We start from the raw sequence: 20901 nt of genomic DNA on the forward strand, positions 1-20901 counted from the left end.
CATTAATAACCCTGCCAACCTTTGTATCATCTGCAAACTTCGACATTAAGCTTGATATACCTTCATCGATATCATTAATAAATATACAAAACAACAGTGGGCCCAACAGCAAACCCTGGGGGACTCCACTAATAACACTAGTCCACAAAGAGCAGCATCCATTGAATACCAGTCCCTGTCTTCTCCCACTCAACTAATTTGTACAGTAGCCTTCAGGCCCAACAGTGTCAAAAGCTTTCCTGAAATCCAAGTATATAATATCAAAATTATTTTTTGCATCCAATTGCTTTGTAACCACATCATAGTATCCAACCAAATTTGTCAGGAAAGACTTTCCCTTAACAAACCCATGCTGTGTCTGAATTATTACTGCAGTCTTGTCTAGATGATCCTGCAATGCATCTTTAATGAGTGACTCCATTATTTTTCCCATACAGAAGTTAAACTAACTGGTCTGTAATTACTCGTATCACCCTTAGATAACTCCCTTTGTGAATTGGGGATACATTTGCACATTTCCAGTCATTGGGGACTTCCCCTGAGTCCAAGAATGCTCTCATAATTATGGTTAAGGATTTGCTTACTTCCTTTGCCTCCTTTAATATAACAGGATAGATCCCATCCACCCCAAGATAAATCCCATCTACCCTTTCTTATGTTTAACTTCAACAATTTTTCCTCCACTTTGCTCTCAGCTATTACAAAATCATTAAGCACCCTGTTACAGTTTTATAAACTTCTGGCATTTTCCTCTCTGAATAATTCTTCGTATGTGAATGTAGATGAAAAATACTCATTCAGATTATCAGCTATCAGAGCAGGATCATCAACAGTTGAACCATCAATATCAAGTGGACCATTCTGATTCATCACTTTCCTTCTAGAGTTTATATAAATAAAGAAGTCCTTGCTGTTTTTCTTAGCATCCTTTGCCAAAGATTTCTTGTAATCTGCCTTCGCTTGCCTAACCTCCTTTGTAACTTGAAAACAAGAAATAAAACAAGTAGGTCTAAAATGTAGACACTAGCAATTTTGATTATGAATATAGGTATATTATCGTAGCAGTAGCTTTTTTTTTTTTTTTTTTTGGTAGTTGTTGGCGCATAGGCTGCTGTGGCCATAATGCACCTCCCAAGGATTTTGCAGTGCTTTGATCCAAGCCCGATGCAAGAATCAAACCCGCGACCTTTGGGTTGCCAGGCAGGCACTTGACCCGCCCAGCTAGCCCAGTCGGTGCAGTACCTTTAGAAGAAATTTTTAATTGAGTCTTTAATTATATCTTTTGATATAGAAATATTGCTTAAATTGTTAATAGACAGTATACATTCTCTGAATTCTTGGCAATGATTGGTTTCGTTGTTGAAACGAGTTGTGTTCCTGTTCCAACCAACAGCTGAAATTAAAATCTGGTGGTAAGGGGTTGGATATTTTGGGGTATATTGTAGAACTCATCTTAATCCTAGGAGATGTGAATTGTTGGATTTCTTTTCTCTTTAGTTTGTTAAATTAATTACGATGAGATAAAAAAGTTAGATAACCATTTTCTAAGGTTGGTTTTTTATAGTTCCTGAAAGACTTTTGTTTTAATTTGAAAAGGGAATCAAGTTGAGATTCCCTTTTCAAAAATTTCACTGTTTATAATAAACAATGAAATTTTTGACGCAGCAATTTTTGAGACTGAGACCATCCAGGTCATGAAGAAAGTGTATGCCAAATCTGTAGGACAGTTGATAAACTATCCCATCCCAGAGGTATATGATTAGGAGATCTTGACAAATGTTTGAGGTTAAAAGATCTCTTTTTAGATAGGATTCTTATTAGACTGAGATAGTATGTTAAAGGACAGTTGTTTAGAAACTGGATCATGGTCAGATACAAACGATATTGACAGTGGGTGTTCAGAGGACATAGCAGCATTAGAAAAGATTTGGTTGAGTGTGTTGTTTCCTCTGGTATATGATGAGATTAAAGGCTTTAAACCAAAGATTTTAAACTGATATGTTACAAAGTTGGAAAGATCACTGGATGATGAAGATAAATTAAAGTATTTGCTATTAATAATGGAGTTGTTTTTTGAGATTTTAATGACAGCCCAATTTATAAATTCAGTATATATTTCCATGGAGGACTAAGTGGCAAATAAACAAAAATGATGTCGAGAAAATTTTTTGTCAGTTTAGTTCTGATGTGAATTGCATTGCCTCAAAATTAATTGATGGGCATTTGGATTCAGACACAATCACAAACAAATTCTTCAAGAAGATGACAGTTCGTCCACCTTTATTTGAAGATCTAGCTGCAGCATTGTACCTCGTGATAGAGGGAATAATAAAATCTTCTTGTTCAATTGATGTCCAGGTTTCAGTAAGTAGGATGAGATCATAAATTTTAGGCAAGGTGATTGTTTCAAGTGTGGTTATATTATTCCGAGCACTTCTGATGTTCTGCAGGGGAGTTTTAACCAAAAGGAGGCTTATTTAATTGGATTTCTCTTAAGTAAGTTTTTCTCTATTTTTGCATGTTTTCACTCTGCTTTCTGTGGTCCACAGCCTTATTATTAATCTGATCGATTTTACTTTTATACATGACTCAACTGCAACTGTTGTTGAGTCAAACAAAGAGATCTTTTGTTTAGGAACTGGAGTTTTTTTGTGTTTCAAAGTAGTCTTCGATTTAATGATGCAGTTACAGTTCATTCTTTTCCAGCTTTTTTACCTCTGGAAGATTTTATGATGGACAAAATGAGCTTATTAAATATAGAAGACTGGAGCCAGTAGTTTTCCTTCAATTCTAAGAGGCTAGATTTTGAATATGAGATTTCCACTGAACTATTCACATTGTTAGTTAACCAGAAGCCAGCTTTTGACAAGCAGTTGTCAGTTCTAGAGCCAGCAGAGTATGGCCAAGCAAGGTTTAACAGTATATGTGAAGGCTCTGTAGCCAAGTGGTCAGGAGTGGGAGTGCAGTAGCACACGCTCTTTGAGTAGACTGGGGTTCAAGCCCCTGATTGCTAAATATGGTCGATCTGCCATATTTAGCAATCAGGGGCATGCTAAATATGGTCGATCTGCCAACCCGCCCTGGACCAGCGTGGCACATTATGGTCCATTTCCCTCAACATAAATCATTGAGAAGGCTTCCATCCTGCAGTGGATTGATAATGGTTGCAGTTTTTATGTTAGATCTAGAGCAATGGCATGCCAAGAAGCAATTCGGCTTAGAGATTTGTAGATGAACGTCACTTTAGATTCCAAAGCAGTACTTACGTCGCGTCCACAGCAAATTACAGAAAGATATGAAACATGTGGGCTGCAATCTTCAACTTATTTGATTTTAACATAATTCCTGTAGACATGAAAGCACTGTAATATTTAATGTGAGGAGACACAGAAATTAAAAAAAGGCAGCCATTACAAACTAGCAGCATCTACACATAGGACTAAGTTAGCCACATATAGAAACTGTAAAAAAAAAGTAGGCAGGTGACTGCCAAGTTGCACGATACTGATATAGTCACCATTTATTTCTGCTTGGATGTTTCAGGTTAAGCTCATATCACAGTATGAAAATATAATTGCCTTGTTGTAATTGCCTTTTGATAATCCTCATTAGCATTATTACATGATGTAAAGGCACATGATGTAAGAAAGCAAGCTTATATAGCATTAGCCAAAAAAAACAAATTTTCTTATTTCACCCATCCACTCGCTCTGAATGTTTGTCTAGTCATTAAAAAAAGGCAGCCATTACAAAAGGCAGCCATTACACTCGGCAGGTGACTGCCAAGTTGCACGATACTGACATAGTCACCATTTATTTCTGCTTGCATGTTTCAGGTTAACTCATATCACAGTATGAAAATATAATTTATGAAATTTTATTTACTCGCAGGAATTCATTTTTATTTTCCTTTTTTTTTAAGTGTTAATTAAAAAAAAAACATCAGTTTTTAAAAATTTAAAAACTGATAACACATGGTCACTGTCGCTTAAAATCGACTGAGTGTATATGGCTCAGTCAGATGGGTAAAAGCTTTAAAACAAGCATTTTTAAAACTGGTACAATTGGATATAATATGATATACAGTTAAAACGGTGTCACAATGCTCACACATAGGAGGGTCATCAGCCCTCAGAAGAACTTTCTCTGCAAATGAAAGATATGTGGTAGGAATTTCAACTTATTATTGAATACAAGCCCCAAGAATTTTATCTCGGTTGCTACTGGAATGATGTTTTGTCTGAGTTTTAGTTCTAGTTCAGGGTGAGAGTTCGGTTTGCAACAAAAATATATGCAGATCGTCTTCTGAGACAAGAACCTGAAACCATTAGCCACTGCCCAGGTGATAAGATGGTTGATGGATTGTTGTAATTGCCTTTTGATAATCCTCATTAGCATTAGCACATGATGCAAGAAAGCAAGCTTATATAGCATTGACCAAAAAAAAACAAAAAAACAAATTTTCATATTTCACCCATCCACTCGCTCTGAATGTTTGTCTAGTCATTAAAAAAAAGGCAGCCATTACAAATTAGCGGCATCTACACATAGGACTAAGTTAGCCACATACAGAATCTGTAAAAAAAAAGTAGGCAGGTGACTGCCAAGTTGCACGATACTGACATAGTCACCATTTATTTCTGCTTGGATGTTTCAGGTTAAGCTCATATCACAGTATGAAAATTTTATTTACTCACAGGAATTCATTTTTATTTTCCTTTTTTTTAAAGTGTCAATTAAAAAAAAAAAACCAACAATACAAGTTTATGAGTAAATTCCCGTAAACATAGAATGTGCTTATTTGTATATTGAATGTATGGTGAAGAAGTAATGAATTTTAAATGAATTTTAAAATTTACATTACATTTACATTAAATTATACATTATTCATGTTTAACTAGAATATAATCACATTCTAATTAAACCTGAATAATGATATACTCAGAGAATGTTCCACATCATCAGCAGTAAAGGGGAAGGATGAATCATAAAAATGTCTGATTTTTGCACAGCTGGGTTTTGGATTTTTTAACGTATAAATTTCCAACATTTATTTTACTGTCAATAAGTTTTTTCAGAGAAATACAGAATACAGATTTATTAAATTCATTTCATAGGACGATGGATAAAAATAAGTTATAATAAACAGTTAAAATAAACATACATAAATAGCTTTCAGGAACAGGTTGCTCTTCTTCAGTCGAAAAGCATTGGTACAAAATAAATAATAAAGAATGCCTGGTATGGTGGTCATGGGAGGTGAACCGACGAGCAGGTGCTAACAACAATTAGCAGTTGGAAGTAGAAGCTTGTGGCTGCAATTGCAAAGCTTGGGTTTGCTGTGTGCACCAACGTCCATCATTCAGGAGGCTGCTTCAATGATGGGATGGACATGACCGCCTTTGTTCCGCGATTCTAACCATATGCGACGGTGGTACTGATGACAATGGTCAATAATCTTAATGTTGCGTCTGGGGTTGATGTCGTGCTAGGTTGACCAGAAGTGTTTAGTGACAGATGAATGCTCCACATCAGCGGAGTGGATTGCTCTCTTGTGCTCAGTGATTCAATCTTTGAGCCATCTGCCAGATTCACCAATGTAGCAGCCTGTGCAGTCACGGCAGGAAATGCGGTAAACTGAACCACTCTGTAAGAGTGGGGGAACTGGTGTCTTTACCTTTGACACAAGGGACGGCAATTTCCTGCTTGGAAGCTGCAGGCACTTTGTCCCGTAACTCCGTAAGACATATGACAGTTGCTGTGAAAAGTTCAGGTAGTGTGGAATAAAAATGGTCGAGGTTGGTTCAACATTATGTGTGGTTCTAAGATTTGCCATGTGGTCACAGACCTGCAGGTCGCATCTAAGGCACTAGTGGGTTAACCACTGTCCAAATCTGTCTTCACTCTAGTGATCGTATTACATCTTTCATCCGCAGAGCTGGAGTGAGTCCAGGCGAGGGTTAATAAGGCTTGTTCTGTACTAAGAAGGTGACCACAAGAATGTCCTGCCCGACAGTTAGTGAACTAGCCTGCACAGATCGGTTTATGATGAACGGAGGTCCTTAGATGTGTGCCCTTGCGCCGAACAAGGATATCCAAAAAATGGAAGAACATAGCCATCACATGTGCTAAACAACTTCTGGACAACAACCAAACCATAAGCAGCAGGACTTCACTTTCTGACAACAACATTCACACTGCCCTTAAGTTGTGCCTGACTGGTAGTGTAGTCATCTATGGTGACTCCCTTTACCGGCAAATCCATGATATAGCTATGGGTGCCTGCAGTGCCTCCATCGGCTCAGTTGTGGCTAACATCACCATAGAGGACCTAGAGAATGGCACGTTTGTAGGTCTGCCAGTCACTATAGCCTTTTGATCAACCTTCGACAATATATTTACCATCATTCCTCGCGAGTTGAGAGACCGACCCTTATAGCATCTCAAATCTCTTTCACCCTTTATTCAGTTCACCACCGAGCTAGAGTCAGACAATGTTCTTCCATTTTTGGATATCCTTGTTCGGTGCAAGGGCACACGTCTAAGGACATCTGTCCTTAGACACGTGCACACACTCTGTCAGCACATGCTCGTGGTCACCTTCTTAGTGCAGCACAAGCCTTATTAACCAGTGCCTGGACCCACTCCAGCTCTATGGATGAAAGGTAATAAGATCAACAGTGAAGACAGATTTGGACAGAGGCTAACCCATTTGTGCCTTAGATGCATCCTGCAGTTCTGTGACCACATGGCAAATCTTAGGACCACGTATAACGTTGAATCAACCTTTACTGCTTTTACTCCATATTACCCGAATTTGTCATAGCAACTGTCAAAAGGCTTACAGAGTTATGGGATAAAGTGCCAGCAGCTTCCAGGCAGGAAGTTTCAGGCCCTTGTGTCAAAGGTAAAGACACCGGTTCCCCCACTCTTACAGAGCAGTTCAGTGTACCACATTTCCTTTTTACATTGGTGAATCTGGCAAAAAGCTCAAAGATCGAGTCACTGAGCACAAGAGAGTGATCCGTTCCACTGATGTGGAGCACTCAGCCGTCGCCAAACACTACTCGTTAACCCAGCACAACATCAACCCCAGAAGCAACATTAAGATTATTGACCGTCCTTGTCAGTACTGCCGTTGCAACTGGTTAGAATCACTACACATTACATCTTGTTGTGATTCTTTTAATAAAGGATGGACAAAGGAGGTCCTGTCCATCCCATCATTGAAACAGCCATCCTCCTGAATGATGGATATTGGCACACACAGCAAACTTAAGCTTTGCAATTGCAGCCCCAAGTCTCTACTTCCAACTGCTAATTGTTGTCAGCACCTGCTTACGTGGTTCACCTTGCATGACAACCATACCAGGCATTCTTTATTATTTATTTTGTACTGCTTTTCGACTGAAGAAGGTCAACCTATGCCCAAAAGCTATTGATGTATGTTTATTTATGAAACAAATTTAATAAACCTGTATTCTGTATTTCTCAGAAAAAGCTGAACTTATTGACATTATGAATTCTGAGAACATAGGCCTTTTCCATTTCATTTATTTTTATTTTTTTATGAAACCCCCAAACACGAGAGGTATTAGAACCTATAGTACTTAGTACCGTGCATGGGTTGGAGGTTGAGAAGACAAAAGAAGATATTTGTTGACTTGGCCAAATCGGTCTTCATTCTAGCGATCTTATTACGTCTTTCATCCGCTGAGCTGGTGAGAGTCCAGGCAAGGGTTCGTGCTGTACTAGGAAGGTGACCGCAAACATGTGGTAAGACTGATAGTTAGCTAACTGGCCTGCACACATCGGTTAAACTTCCATCATTTGCCACTACTAATGCTAAGTGCAGTGAAATATAGAATATATATATTTGGCAGCTATACATACAGGAGAAAAAGGTGATATTCTACCTTCAATAAGATTTCTGTGACAACAGTATATCCATGAGTGATAATTGGTTCTTCATCTGAATTGCGACCATTCCAACAGTCCAATTCTACACATCGGCAACCTGCAAGAAGGCACTGTCTGTACATTTCAACAGAAGACTTTCCAGTAAGTTGATGCCCTGTGGAGAAAATAAGAAAATAAATAAGCTGAATACCTACATAAACACACACACACACACACACACACACACACACACACACACACACACACACACACACACACACACACACACACACACACACACACATATTTAAATTTGATATATTTAATGAATAAGCTTATTCTCCCTGTTTGGTTTGAAAATATCTTTGGCGGCACCTACTAAAATTCAGACTGAAGTAAAACTAATTTGTCACAAAAATGCGATAAGGAAATGAGCAAATTATGCTCATTTCCGCATTGCATTTCCTAAATAAAGCTAACGTGCTAACTCAGTGAAATCCAAACCAATATCCTAATTACCCATTTGATTGCAGCCATTTGAATGGCTATAATCAAATGGCAGCTACAGGAAGTATGATTGCAACAATACAAGTTATGATAATTCGCCTCTGGCAGAAACTGCAAATGATATCACTTCTGTATTGCATTTTTTGTGACCAATAAATCAGATTTACAGGGTTGACGTGAAGTAAAATGCAAATGATATCACTTTGAGCGGTTGATGGTTTTATGTGAAGCATCCTTTACATTTCTTTTAGGTATTTTGGTTTCGAAAAAAAAAGAACTTTTGTATTGTATTTATTGATCATTCACAAATTTCCATAATTTCAGCTGGAAGACAAGATACAATGGATTTATGATAACTAAAGTAAGAGACATATACTTGCGATTGCAATGTATCTAAATGTCTCTGGAAAACAGTGTCAATTGAGGTACCCGATCTTGTATTTGAAATAACATGCGCAGCTCTTGGGGCACCTAACAATGGAGGTGCCTCCATAGCCAGGCAGGAAGGAGCAGCAGTGCATAACACATGCTTCTTGATTAGACCGGGGTTCAAGCCCGTCACCACCAAATACGGAGGATGCGGAAAGGTCAGGGAATGACCACCGCATATCCCGGAGCAATATGGCCTTAGTTGCTAATGCTCCTAAAAACCAAATAACAAACAAAACAACAACCTAACAATGGAATGTAAAAAATGAGACAAAATTAGAAATTGCTGACATATACTTGTATTGTTACAATCATACTATTCAACATCTTTTGTGTGTAAAAGGTATATACGCATTTTTTTTAACTATCTTACTTATTTTTACTTACAAAAACTTGTAAATCTCCTACAATAAAATTCCTGTGTTAGTATACAAAGTGGTTACTATCTGAATACCTGTGTAATACTATGCCCTTAAACAAGTTTTATATAAATTTACTTGAAAGATTTCTTATTATGTAAGAAATTATTACTATTTATGTATGGAAAACACTTAAGTCCATATGTAATGCCACTAAATTTGATCTAGGTTATATTTCTGGATTCTTGAAAAATCCTATCCTCTGATCTGTATCAGGAATGTAAAACATTGTAATAGTTAACAAATAACAATATAAGATCCATATAAATATAAGCATTTGTTCCTATGGATCTGATCTCTATGAGGATTCACACAGTGATCCATAAAGACAGTGTAATGTTGTACACACTTTATTATAGTATATTGTATCATACATTAATCTCAAAAAAACTACATTTTATGAAACTCCATGTGGATTCAGTGTTATTATTATTATTTTCTTTTTTTTTTATTAGCTATATGGTGCAAGGAAGCCTGAGGCTTATGCTGCACCAGCCAAAAAAAAAATTCCCAAGTTTCCCTGTGTGTGTGTGAGAGAGAGAGAGAGTCAAAAGTAGAAGGGAATCACCAAGAAAAGAAGAATGATGATATCCAGCTCAGGACCCAGAGTGTGCCAAGCCCATACTCACCAGATATTACTGGGATACATTTAGTTGTTGAATACACTACTACCACCCTTCAATATCTAGAGCTGATGACAAACTAATATTTATAGCTGACAACCCAATCTTAACAAAAACTAAACTTTTATCGAATACTATGATATAACCCCCCAGGGGCTCACATCTGGTGAGTATGGGCTTGGCACACCCAGGGTCCTGAGCTGGACATCATCATTCTTCTTTTTCTTTGTGATTCCCTTCTATTTCTGACCCCCCCCCTCTCTCTCTCTCTCTCTCTCTCTCTCTCTCTCTCTCTCAGGGGTAACTCAGAATTTTTTTTTTTTTTTTTTTGGCTGGTGCAGCAAAAGCCTCAGGCTTCCTTGCACCATATGGCTAATTATAATAATAATAATAAACACATCACTTAACAGAACAGCAGAGGTTCCACCATCTAACAGCAACAAAGGCACAGAGTCTGACATGAAAAAAGTTTTTAGTTTTCTTGAATTCTACTTAGAGTAAACCAATGCTTTTCCTACTAATGGAACTCAATGCCTATTAACCTGGCAGTAGGGTACCTGGTCTAACAGATCCCTATTGAACTATGTATTGTGCATTAATTATCACAATTCAAGGTAAGTGGTTGAAACTCTATTCATCTACCTAATTATGCACACAGACTTACTTCAGCAGTTTTAGAAGCAACATATTATTTTCTAATTACTATATGTGAAAGTGGTATGCATCAGCAATTGTTTCAAAATTAACAGCTTAGTAATGCTTGAATTGGCAGATTTGTCAAATTTAAAAATTTTCTGAAAGTATCACTTTATTGTGTGATTGGAATTCATGTGAAATGATCAGATATTATCGTGCTTCTTATATTTCCTCCTGGCTATCTTCAGGACAATTTAAAATACATGTACAGTTTAGATGCCATTTTTTTAATGCTTGAATTATTATACAAAACAGTTTATTATATTTATTACTTATTTATTTAAAAAAAAAAAAAAAAACATATTGCAGATGACATTCATCATAGTAGATGAGAACATGTTCGAGAACATGTAAGGAATACAAAATGCAAATATGTATTTCCCACTTATATTTCTCACAATATGAGTATGGGTGTAAAATATGAGTATGAGTATAAAATTTTTTTTTTTAAATTTCCAATTTAAATTTTAAAAGGTTGCTCCACATCAAAAGCATATGAAATAAAAGAGTATATTCTAAACAGATCTAATTAACTTATTGCCTTTAAACAATTAAAAACAGCAAACACACAGTCATCGTCAAATAGTATCTGACTGAGTGTATAGGATTTGGTCAGATTAGCATTAGCATCAGTAGAGGCATATGATGCAGGAAAGCAAGCTTATACAGTATCAGACCAAAAAAAAAAAAAAAAAAAAGAAACCTTCCCATTTCACCCATCCATTCACTCCAAATGTTTGTCTAGTTCTATCTTGAATTTATTCAAGCTGTCAACCTACAACGACAGACAGAAGCTTATTCCGGCAATCAACCACCAGTGGCTAAAGGCAAATTTCCGCAAATCTAATCTACAACTATCTTTCCTCAATTTAAATTTATATCCTTTCAGGCAATTAATCTGGGCAAGAGCAAGAATCCCATTAGAATTGAGATTGCTCAAACTATCAAAGGCCTTACACACCTTAATCAGGTCACCTCGAAGGTACCTAGTCTCCAGACACTGCAATTTGAGAACTTAAGCCTTTCTTCATAAGAAAGACCCTTTGTTCCATTCACCAATCTCATTGCCCTTCGCTGTACTCGTTCCAGCAGCTCTACATCCTTCTTAAAATGACCATTGCCTTATACAGGGGGATAATCACCTCCTTATCCCTGCTAGCAAATGTCCTGTATATCACTGACAACAGCCCATGGCCGGCAGCCTGTCTGCATTCCTCAGAAAACTTCATATCTAACTGCACAATTACCCCCAGGTCTTTTCATTCTCTACCACCCTGAGTGTAGTACCACACAGTTGATAGGTTACTCTGGGTTACTGCTACCCATATGCAGTACTTTACATTTGTCAATGTTAAACTTCAATTGCCATCTCTCAGCCCATCTGCTCAACTTTTCTAGATCCTGCTGTGGTAGCGTACAGTCATTAGTGTCATTAACGGCCCTGCCAACATTCGTATCATCTGAAAAGTTGGACATTAAGCCTGATATACCTTCGTCAATATTATTAATAAATACAGAAAACAACAATGAATCCAGCACTGAATGGACTCAACAATGGACCCAGCACCGACTAATGTTATTAGTGGAGTCCTGGTTGTTATTGTTATGTGGTTTTTAGGAGCATTAGCAACTAAGGCCATATTGCTCTGGGATATGCGGTGGTCATTCCCTGACCTTTCCGCATCCTCCGTATTTGGTGGTAACGGGCTTGAACCCCGGTCTAATCAAGAAGCGTGTGCTACGCACTGCTGCTCCTTCCAACCTGGCTACGGAGGCGCCCTGTGGAGTCCTGGAGGACTCCACTAATAACATTAGTCCATGAAGAGTATCCGTTGATTACCACTCTCTGTCTTCTCCAACTCAACCATCCCTTTAGCCATAGAAACAATTTTCCCTTAATGCCATACTGCTCCAATTTGCACAGAAGTCTTCCATGTGCAACAGTATCAAAAGCTTTCCTAAAATCTAAATACAGTCAGTCCTCGAATAGCACGATAGTTATGTTCCTAGAAACCCTCGTGCAATGCAAAATCGAGCAATATAAACAACAGGCCCTATGGGGAAAATAGGGTTAGGTGCCAACCACCCAAGATTGAACACATTTGTAACCAAAACATTACCAAACACAATAAATAATCGTAATAAAATATGTAAGTATTCTATTATGTAATAAAATGCTTTTGTTGTAAGCAAACTTGTTCTTTGTTTGATTTTCTATCCAAACAGATGACAGCCGTTCCATCTCTTCCAATTCTTTGTGTCTTGATCTAATGGATTTTAATTACACTTTGAGTTGTTCCTGCTATGAAAGTTGTTTTTATTTTCTCTGCATTCTTTCTAATTCTTGGCATTGCCTCATTTAAGCCTGTAGCATGTGCAATATCACATGGTCTTTCATTTTGCTCAAAGCGTTTCACAATTTAATATTTTTTTCTCTATGGACAGAGGCAGACTGGCCATAAGCCTTAGTGGAAAAACCCCAGTGGGCCGGAAGCAAGTGTGATTTTGGCCACAAATGCTAGTATGAGGCCACTACAAATTTTCCCGAGTAAGAATTTTTTTACCCAGTCTGCCTCTGTTTATCGATATTTCTTTTCTTATTCTCTCTGAATCTGTAGTGTCTTCACCAGGACGCTTCCTTTTTACTCATTTTTAAGGAATAAAGCACAATTACAAAATGAGGAGGCATGTTTGATACACACAAACAAAGCTGCGCGCGTGTGTAGCAACTGAATAAACAACGCCGTAAAGGCAGAGACACACTATGAACGCCTCATTAGCTCACATTTTACTAAAGCACATTTCTGGGGGTTACTGCCATAAAACAATAAAAACAATTTCTACTTGCATTTCTGCTAGTGGAATCTGTTATAAACTGGCAGTAAACTCGATCTAATTGCATTTGCAATAATACCGATAGCTGGAATTGTGTGGGTTTTTATGTTATTATGCTAAAATGTGTTTCCCCTTCACTGACATAAAAAACATAAATACATTTTCTGAATCTTCTCTTCATTCCTATCGTGTTGCGTTCAGTTGGGGTGATTCCGCATTCGACTGCCATTTCTTGTAAACACAACGGCGAATCGTGCATAAGCAAATTCTGTTTGTTTGTGTTATATACAATATCGTTCCCCTATTTATAAATTGTATATGATTGAATTTGTGTAGTGTAAACACGTATTATATGAGGACTGACTGGATAGATATCAAAATTATTTTTTGCATCCAGTTTCTATGTGACCACATGTAAGAGTAGCAAGTTGTAACTTACCAAGTCACTAGTTAAATTAAAAAATATGCTGACGAATGCTAAGCCTATTTAATCTATTTGTAAAACACAAATTAATACGTTAACTAATAAAAAATACGATAAAACTTCAAGGAAGGCTTATCCATTTGCAGCAGCTACAGAAGTCTACGTCTTCACCAAGCAACAACTGGAGGAAAATTCTCCAAATACTCGCTCAAGCAACTCTACATTCTTCCTAAAATGAGGCCTCCTGTATGCAGTACTCAAAGCGTGGTCTGACTGTCCATTGTCTTATACAAAGGGATAATCACCTCCTTTTCCCTACTAGAAAAGTCCTTTATATCATTGACAATACCCCATGGCCGGATCTGGCAGCCTGGCTGCACTGCTCAGAAAACTTCATATCTGACTGCACAATTACTCCCAGGTCTTTTTCATTTTATATCACCCCAAGTGTAGTACCACACAGTCCGTATGTTTCTCTGGGGTTACTTCTACCCATATGCAGTACTTTGCATATGGCTAGAATCAGGATAGGGTAGGGTAGTCTAGCAGAGTTTCAGTTTAAAAGCATGTTTTAGTGACAAATGCTTTCACTGCAGTGACAGAAGCGGTTCAGTTGCTTCTATGTATAAACTCTGGACAGAGGATGTTCTACAGTAGCAATGCGGATGGCTTGATGGTGAACTTAGTCTAGCATTGAAGTACACAGTTTCTAGCAAATACATACGCTTGTGGAGTCCATAATCTAATTTAGATTGGACAAGTGCATGATAAAAGCAGAGTAAATTGCAGCAATCTGCTCCCCAAATGTTAGTTGAAATGGGACACAGGAGGTTCAGTCCCCCTAGTGCACTTCGTCTGCTGGTTGTTTTTTGGCTTTTTTATGGCACAAAAACGACAAGGTTATATTACACCATGAGAGATTTTAAAATTAAAAAAAGGTGTATTTCATAGCCTTCAAAAAAGATTACCTCATCAAATGTTCATATACATATATATCAATAAATAAAAATCACTATATGAGTAAAAATATATTGAATATTTCATATAAGTGTATATATATTAATTGCTTTTAAAAATTTAAAAACTGATGACACATGGTCACTGTCACTTAAAATTGATTCAGTGTATATGGCTCAGTCAGATGGGTAAAAGCTTTAAAACAAGTATTTTTAAAACTGGGACAGTTGGATATAATATGATATACAGTTAAAACGGTGTCACAATGCTCACACATAGGAGGGTCATCAGCCCTCAGCAGAAGAACTTTCTCTGCAAATGAAAGATATGTGGTAGGAATTTCAACTTATTACTGAATACAAGCCCCAAGAATTTTATCTCGGTTGCTACTGGAATGATGTTTTGTCTGAGTTTTAGTTCTAGTTCAGGGTGAGAGTTCGGTTTGCAACAAAAATATATGCAGATTGTCTTCTGAGACAAGAACCTGAAACCATTAGCCACTGCCCAGGTGATAAGATGGTTGATGGATTGTTGTAATTGCCTTTTGATAATCCTCATTAGCATTAGCACATGATGCAAGAAAGCAAGCTTATATAGCATTAGCCAAAAAAAACCAAAAAAACAAATTTTCTTATTTCACCCATCCACTCACTCTGAATGTTTGTCTAGTCCTGTCTTGAAACTATTTAAGCTATCAACTTCTACAACAACAGATGGAAGTTTGTTCCAGCAATAAACCACATACTGGCTAAAGGCAAACTGCAGCATATTTATCGCACAACTGTCTTTCCTCAATTTGAATTTATGCCCTCTCAGGCGATTATTCTGAGAAAGAGGAAGAATCCCATCAGCATTGAGCATGCTCAAACCATTCAAGGTTTTATACAACTCAATCAGATCACCTCGCAGGTGCCTAGTCTCCAGACACTGTAATTTGCAAACCTTAAGTTTTTCTTCATAAGGACAACCCTTTGTTCCATTCAATAATTTTGTCCTTCTCTGCACATGCTCCAGCAGCTCTACATCCTTCCTAAAATGAGGCTTCCAGACCTGTATACAGTACTCAAGGTGTGGCCGGACTACTGCCTTATACACGGGGATAATCACCTCCTTATACCTGCAAGAAAAATTCCTGTATATCACTGACAAGACACTATAAGCTTCCCTTGCAGACCGTCTCCACTGCTCAGAAAACTACATATCTGCCTGCACAATTACCCCCAAAGTCCTTTTCATTCTCTACCACTGTCAGTATAGTACCACAGAGTTGATATGTTACTCTGGGATTACTGCTTGCCATATTCAGTACTTTGCATTTGTCAATGTTAAACTTCAGTTGCCACTTCTCAGCCCATCTGCCTAACTTTTCTAGATCCTGTTGCAGCAGCATACTGTCTTTAGTGTCATTAACAACCCTACTAACCTTCGTATCATCTGCAAACTTGAACATTAAGCCTGATATACCATCATCAACATTAATAAATACAGAAAACAACAACGGACCCAACACCGAACACTGAGAGACTCCACTAATAACATTAGTCCATGAAGAGCAGAGTCCACTGATAACTACTCTCTGTCTTCTCCTACTCAACCATCCCTTTATCCATAGCAGCAATTTGCCTCCAATGCCACACTGCTCCAATTTGTGTAGCAGTCTTCCAGGTGCAGCTGTATCAAAAGCTTTTCTAAGATCCAAATTTATGATATCAAAGTTATTCAGTGCATCCAGTTGCTTTGTGACCACATCATAATATCCAATCAAATTGGTCAGACAAGACTTCCCCTTAACAAAACCGTTCTGTGTCCGAGCTATAACTGAAGTGCTTCTTTTACCAATGCCTCCATTAATTTTCCTGGAACAGAAGTTTAACTAATAGATCTGTAATTACTTGTGTTTCCCTTTGATCTTTCTTTGTGAATTGGAGTCACATTTGCACATCTTCAGTGCATGGGTACCTTCCCCTGAGTCCAAGGAAGCTCTCATAATTATGGCTAAAGGTTTGCTTACTTACTTTGCTGCCTCCATTAATATTACTGTATAGATTCCATCCACCCCAGGTTCCTTTCTTATGTTTATATTCAACAATTTCTCTTCCACTTTGCTCTCAGTTCTTACAAAATTATCTAGCTCACTGCCAGAGTTTAATTCACCTATGGCATTCCTCTCTCTGAATAACTCCTCATGAGTGAATGTAGAGGAAAAATACTCGTTTAGTTTGTTAGCCCTCTGAGCAGGATCATCAACAGTTGAACAATCGATATCCAGTGAACCAATCTGATTCATCCCCTTCCTTCTAGAGTTTTCCTTTCTTTGAAGCCTAGTAGCTTCCAAGATTAATTCTTTGAATGCTTACCATTTTGAATTTGCTGTTGGTAACATCATCAGTTGATCCCACTGTACAGAATTTAAAAATTGTCTCAGACCTCTGTAGTCATCTTTATGAAAGAAAAAACCCCTTCCGTTTTCTCCTGATGGTAGTTACCTCTTTGGGTAAATCACACTTCAGCATACTGTGATCAGTGCCACCTAGTGGTTCCTTTATCTGCAGATTCTTAATGCAAGAAGAATCACTACTGATAATCAGATTAAGAGTATTACTTCCTCTAGTTGCTCCCCGAACATGCTGCTGTAGAAAACAATCATCCAAAAAATTCACAAAAGCCTTGCTACTGTTTGAGTGACTAACCCATAAATTTCAGTCTATATCTGGGAAATTAAAATTCCGCATTATAAGACTCTCTGATTTACTGGCCCACTCTATGTCTCTTTACAGTTGTTTATTATACTCATCAGAGTCATTAGGTCTGTAACACACTCCTACTCTCAATTTTGATTTTACCAGTGCTTATATCATACCAAACTGACTCGACACTGCACTGCACTGCACTGCACTGTCCAGCCATGTTGACTGGCTGTACTTCCTTGAATTTTAAGTGTTTCTTAACTAATAGCATAACCCCTTCTCAACTTCCCATATCTATCCTTCCCGTACACATCGTACTCCCCAAATTCCATTTCTGCATTCCTTATATCTGTGTGACACCATGTCTCTGATATCCGAACAATATCTGCCTTTGATTTTTTGACCAACACCTCAAATTCATCAAATTTATACAACTTGAATTTGAAGCTCCTAGCCATGCAAGTATATATGCACCTGTTCTTATTCTTAGCTACCCTAACATAGCCCATGTGTTTGCTTATACTCTAACGACTCCCAGCAGTCTCTGAAATCCCCTGCATCTTGTTTTCCAGGCTGCTGCTCATTCCAAGAGAAGCAGTGCAAGAATCACTTTTACCTCTGCCAGTGGCTACTGTTACTCTATAGTGCATGTACCCCCCCCCAAGCTAGCAGTTTTCTGACTCACCTAACACTGCCTCGATAGCATCAGCAAATATTCTTGCACCCTTTCTACTTAAGCGTATTAGCATCCCTGTAGAAGCAGTTTCTCCTGTTAACAAGCACAGACCAGGATGAAAAAAATTCTATCCCTTGAGCCTTGCACAATCTCATATTACATGAGTGAAAGAAAACACTGACATAATCAACAAATAGGGCACTTTTCACTGATGAATGAAGTTGTTCAGTAATAGAATTAACTTTGACAGCAAAATGCATAGCACTTCTAACTTACCCTTGGAGAACTCGCTCCTCTTGACAAAAAAGGTTGAGACAGAACAGATCCCACACAAACTTGCAATAAGTGGTTTGACAAAATGTTTTTAATAAAAATACTAGATGATCCTTAAGACCAAATTATAGATATCTTTTAAATTTCCAAAACTTCGAAATCAAGTCATATGCTTTTCCATATCAAACAAAACTGATACTAGGTGGTCACATTTGAGGAAAGCATCTGAAATATGTTTCCAGTTTTATTAAATGTTCAAGAGTTTTTTCTTTCCCATTTTGTTTTGGTGGCTGTGGAACACTAGGAAGTACTGATATTGGAGTGTCAGCTCTGTACTGTAGCTAGAGCTTTTGCCACCAGTTTCCCAACCATCTCAATATACAAACCAAAAATACTACAAAAAGTCGAAACGATGTATAGGGTAATAAATTAAAACACGACGTTTATTTTTAAAGTAAAACTTTAATTTCAACATTCTAAAATGTTATTTTTCTTGCTTTTCTGTTAGCAAAATCATTGATGACATTGTTGAAGTCTATTTCATCACTCAATTGCTGTTCTATAGATCATCAAAAAATAAAATTGTGTCTCACGTGAAAAGTGCCGCCGGGGTGGACCCCCCCCCCTCCTAGCCACGCCACTGTGTCAGCTGCCTTTGTTTTTAGGGTGGACTTTTGTGGGGTCAGCAAATGACTCCCTTGGTGAAATAGTCATATCAGTTTGCATCCTGACAAAATGCTTCCCTGCTTTCCTTATCTCCTGATAGGAATTTTTCATCTATACCTTGAGCCTTATATCTCTTTTCTTCCTTCCACCACTGGCATGCTCTTTGATACACAGAATGTTGTCTTTGGCAGTTGGTGCAGACAGGTTTTGTAGCTGAACATGCCATAATTTTTTGATTGTTTGCAAGTTGTTGTTGTTGTTGTTGTTGTTGTTGTTAGATTTGTTGGTGCATTGGCAACTAAGGCTATAATACACTAATTACTGTCTGATATCTTCTTTGTTTGTCTTACAAGTGATAGGGTTCAGATAAAGTAAGTTATATTTATTTAACTTACTTTTGATGATCTATATGAAACTTTAAAAAGAGAAAAATGTCCTCAATTGTGAGGACATGGATGACATTTTTCTAGTTAATATTACAGTGTGGTCTAGGAGATTGCTCTAGAACACACTGTAATATTAACTGGTTGCAATTATGAAAATGAGAGGAGAAAGCAGTTTTCCGTTCTTTTAGATATGTGTGTGCACCATTAAGCAGCCATACAACATGTGTGGTATGGCTGCTTAATGGTGCAGAAGCTGCTGTGGCTATATTGCACCTACTTTTAGATATAATGGGCATTCTATGATGATATCCTTTACTGTTACTGAACAAGCAGTTACTGCATTGTGGAGGGTCATTATTTGTGAGTAAGGAATGTATGACCAAAGTGTAATCTGGCTAGTATGGTTTCTTCCTTTCTGTTTCATCTCAGGCTGGATTGCCACTGTTTGGGTTCCCTCTTGAGTTCAAGAAGTTTATTATATGTTTAGCACTTTTAGCAGCTAAATCTTCCTGCTCACTTTCTAGGATTCCAACGTGTCCGGGGAACCAACAAAATATTATGAGTTGTCCATGTCTGTGAAGTTCTAATAACTTTTCTCAAATTTTCTGTAGCAGAGGATGACTAGGGGCATATTTGCACTGTAGGGCATTAACAGCACTTAACAAGTCTGTATATATGATGAAGTGATATATGAGGCTTCTTTTATGTTCTCTAGGGTTAGTAGAATACCATATTATTCCGAGGTGTAAGTACTGCATTCTGAGGGGAGCTGATTGAAGATTATGGCATTTAGCAGTATTACAGCTGTACCAACTTTACTACTAGTCTTGGATCTATTTGTATATAGTTAAATGAAACTTCTAAACTCAGTAGAATGGGCCAAATGAATTTGCCTAATGTCGATATCGGGAAGGTTATACTTTCTTCATTGCTGAAAATGTCTATCAATATGTACTGGAGGCATTTGCTGGGTTTCGATACTAGTATCCTGAAGTGTGTTAGTAAAGTTCAAGCCCTAGCTTGTGATTAGAGCTTGAAGCCTAATGCCAGATGGTTTGTTAAGCCATGGTTTACTTAGATAGAGGTCTCTCCATTTCTGCATAAAGAGATATTGCCACAAGGGATGATGTGGGAAACGGCTGATTTTGGGCTGCATAATTTAGTAGCAGAACTTGTCATCGAAGGTGCAGCGGCAGTTCATAGGCTTCTGAATGTGCAAAAAGCCCCATTGCCACTCACAGTGCAGTATGATGTATGGGATCAAACCATTTTGGTACACTCAGCCTGGTCGAGTCATGTAGGAGAACCATAGTCTAACAGGGATCTGATCAGTGAGAGGTATAGATGTAGCAACGTGTAACGATCTGCACCCCAGGAAATAGAAGAAATTACTCTGAGAAGATTTAGTATTTAGTTTTCTAAGA

General features: G+C 37.7%; 1 protein-coding gene across 3 annotated transcripts in view; it reads right to left on the minus strand.

Annotated features, from left to right (window-relative positions):
• LOC150088410 (1-phosphatidylinositol 4,5-bisphosphate phosphodiesterase classes I and II-like) overlaps positions 1-20901 on the minus strand; it is a 1046313-nt gene that overhangs the window by 597075 nt on the left and 428337 nt on the right. For all 3 annotated transcript variants that reach the window (XM_090369498.1, XM_090369497.1, XM_090369499.1), the window contains exon 10: positions 7917-8074. In XM_090369498.1, the coding sequence (XP_090225624.1) occupies positions 7917-8074 (158 nt within the window). The remainder of the gene's footprint in view (positions 1-7916; positions 8075-20901) is intronic.

Source organism: Mastigoproctus giganteus, chromosome 3 (assembly GCF_048544385.1).
Source record: "Mastigoproctus giganteus isolate SK-2022 chromosome 3, ASM4854438v1, whole genome shotgun sequence".
In the NCBI taxonomy this organism is placed as follows: Eukaryota; Metazoa; Arthropoda; class Arachnida; order Uropygi; family Thelyphonidae; genus Mastigoproctus; species Mastigoproctus giganteus.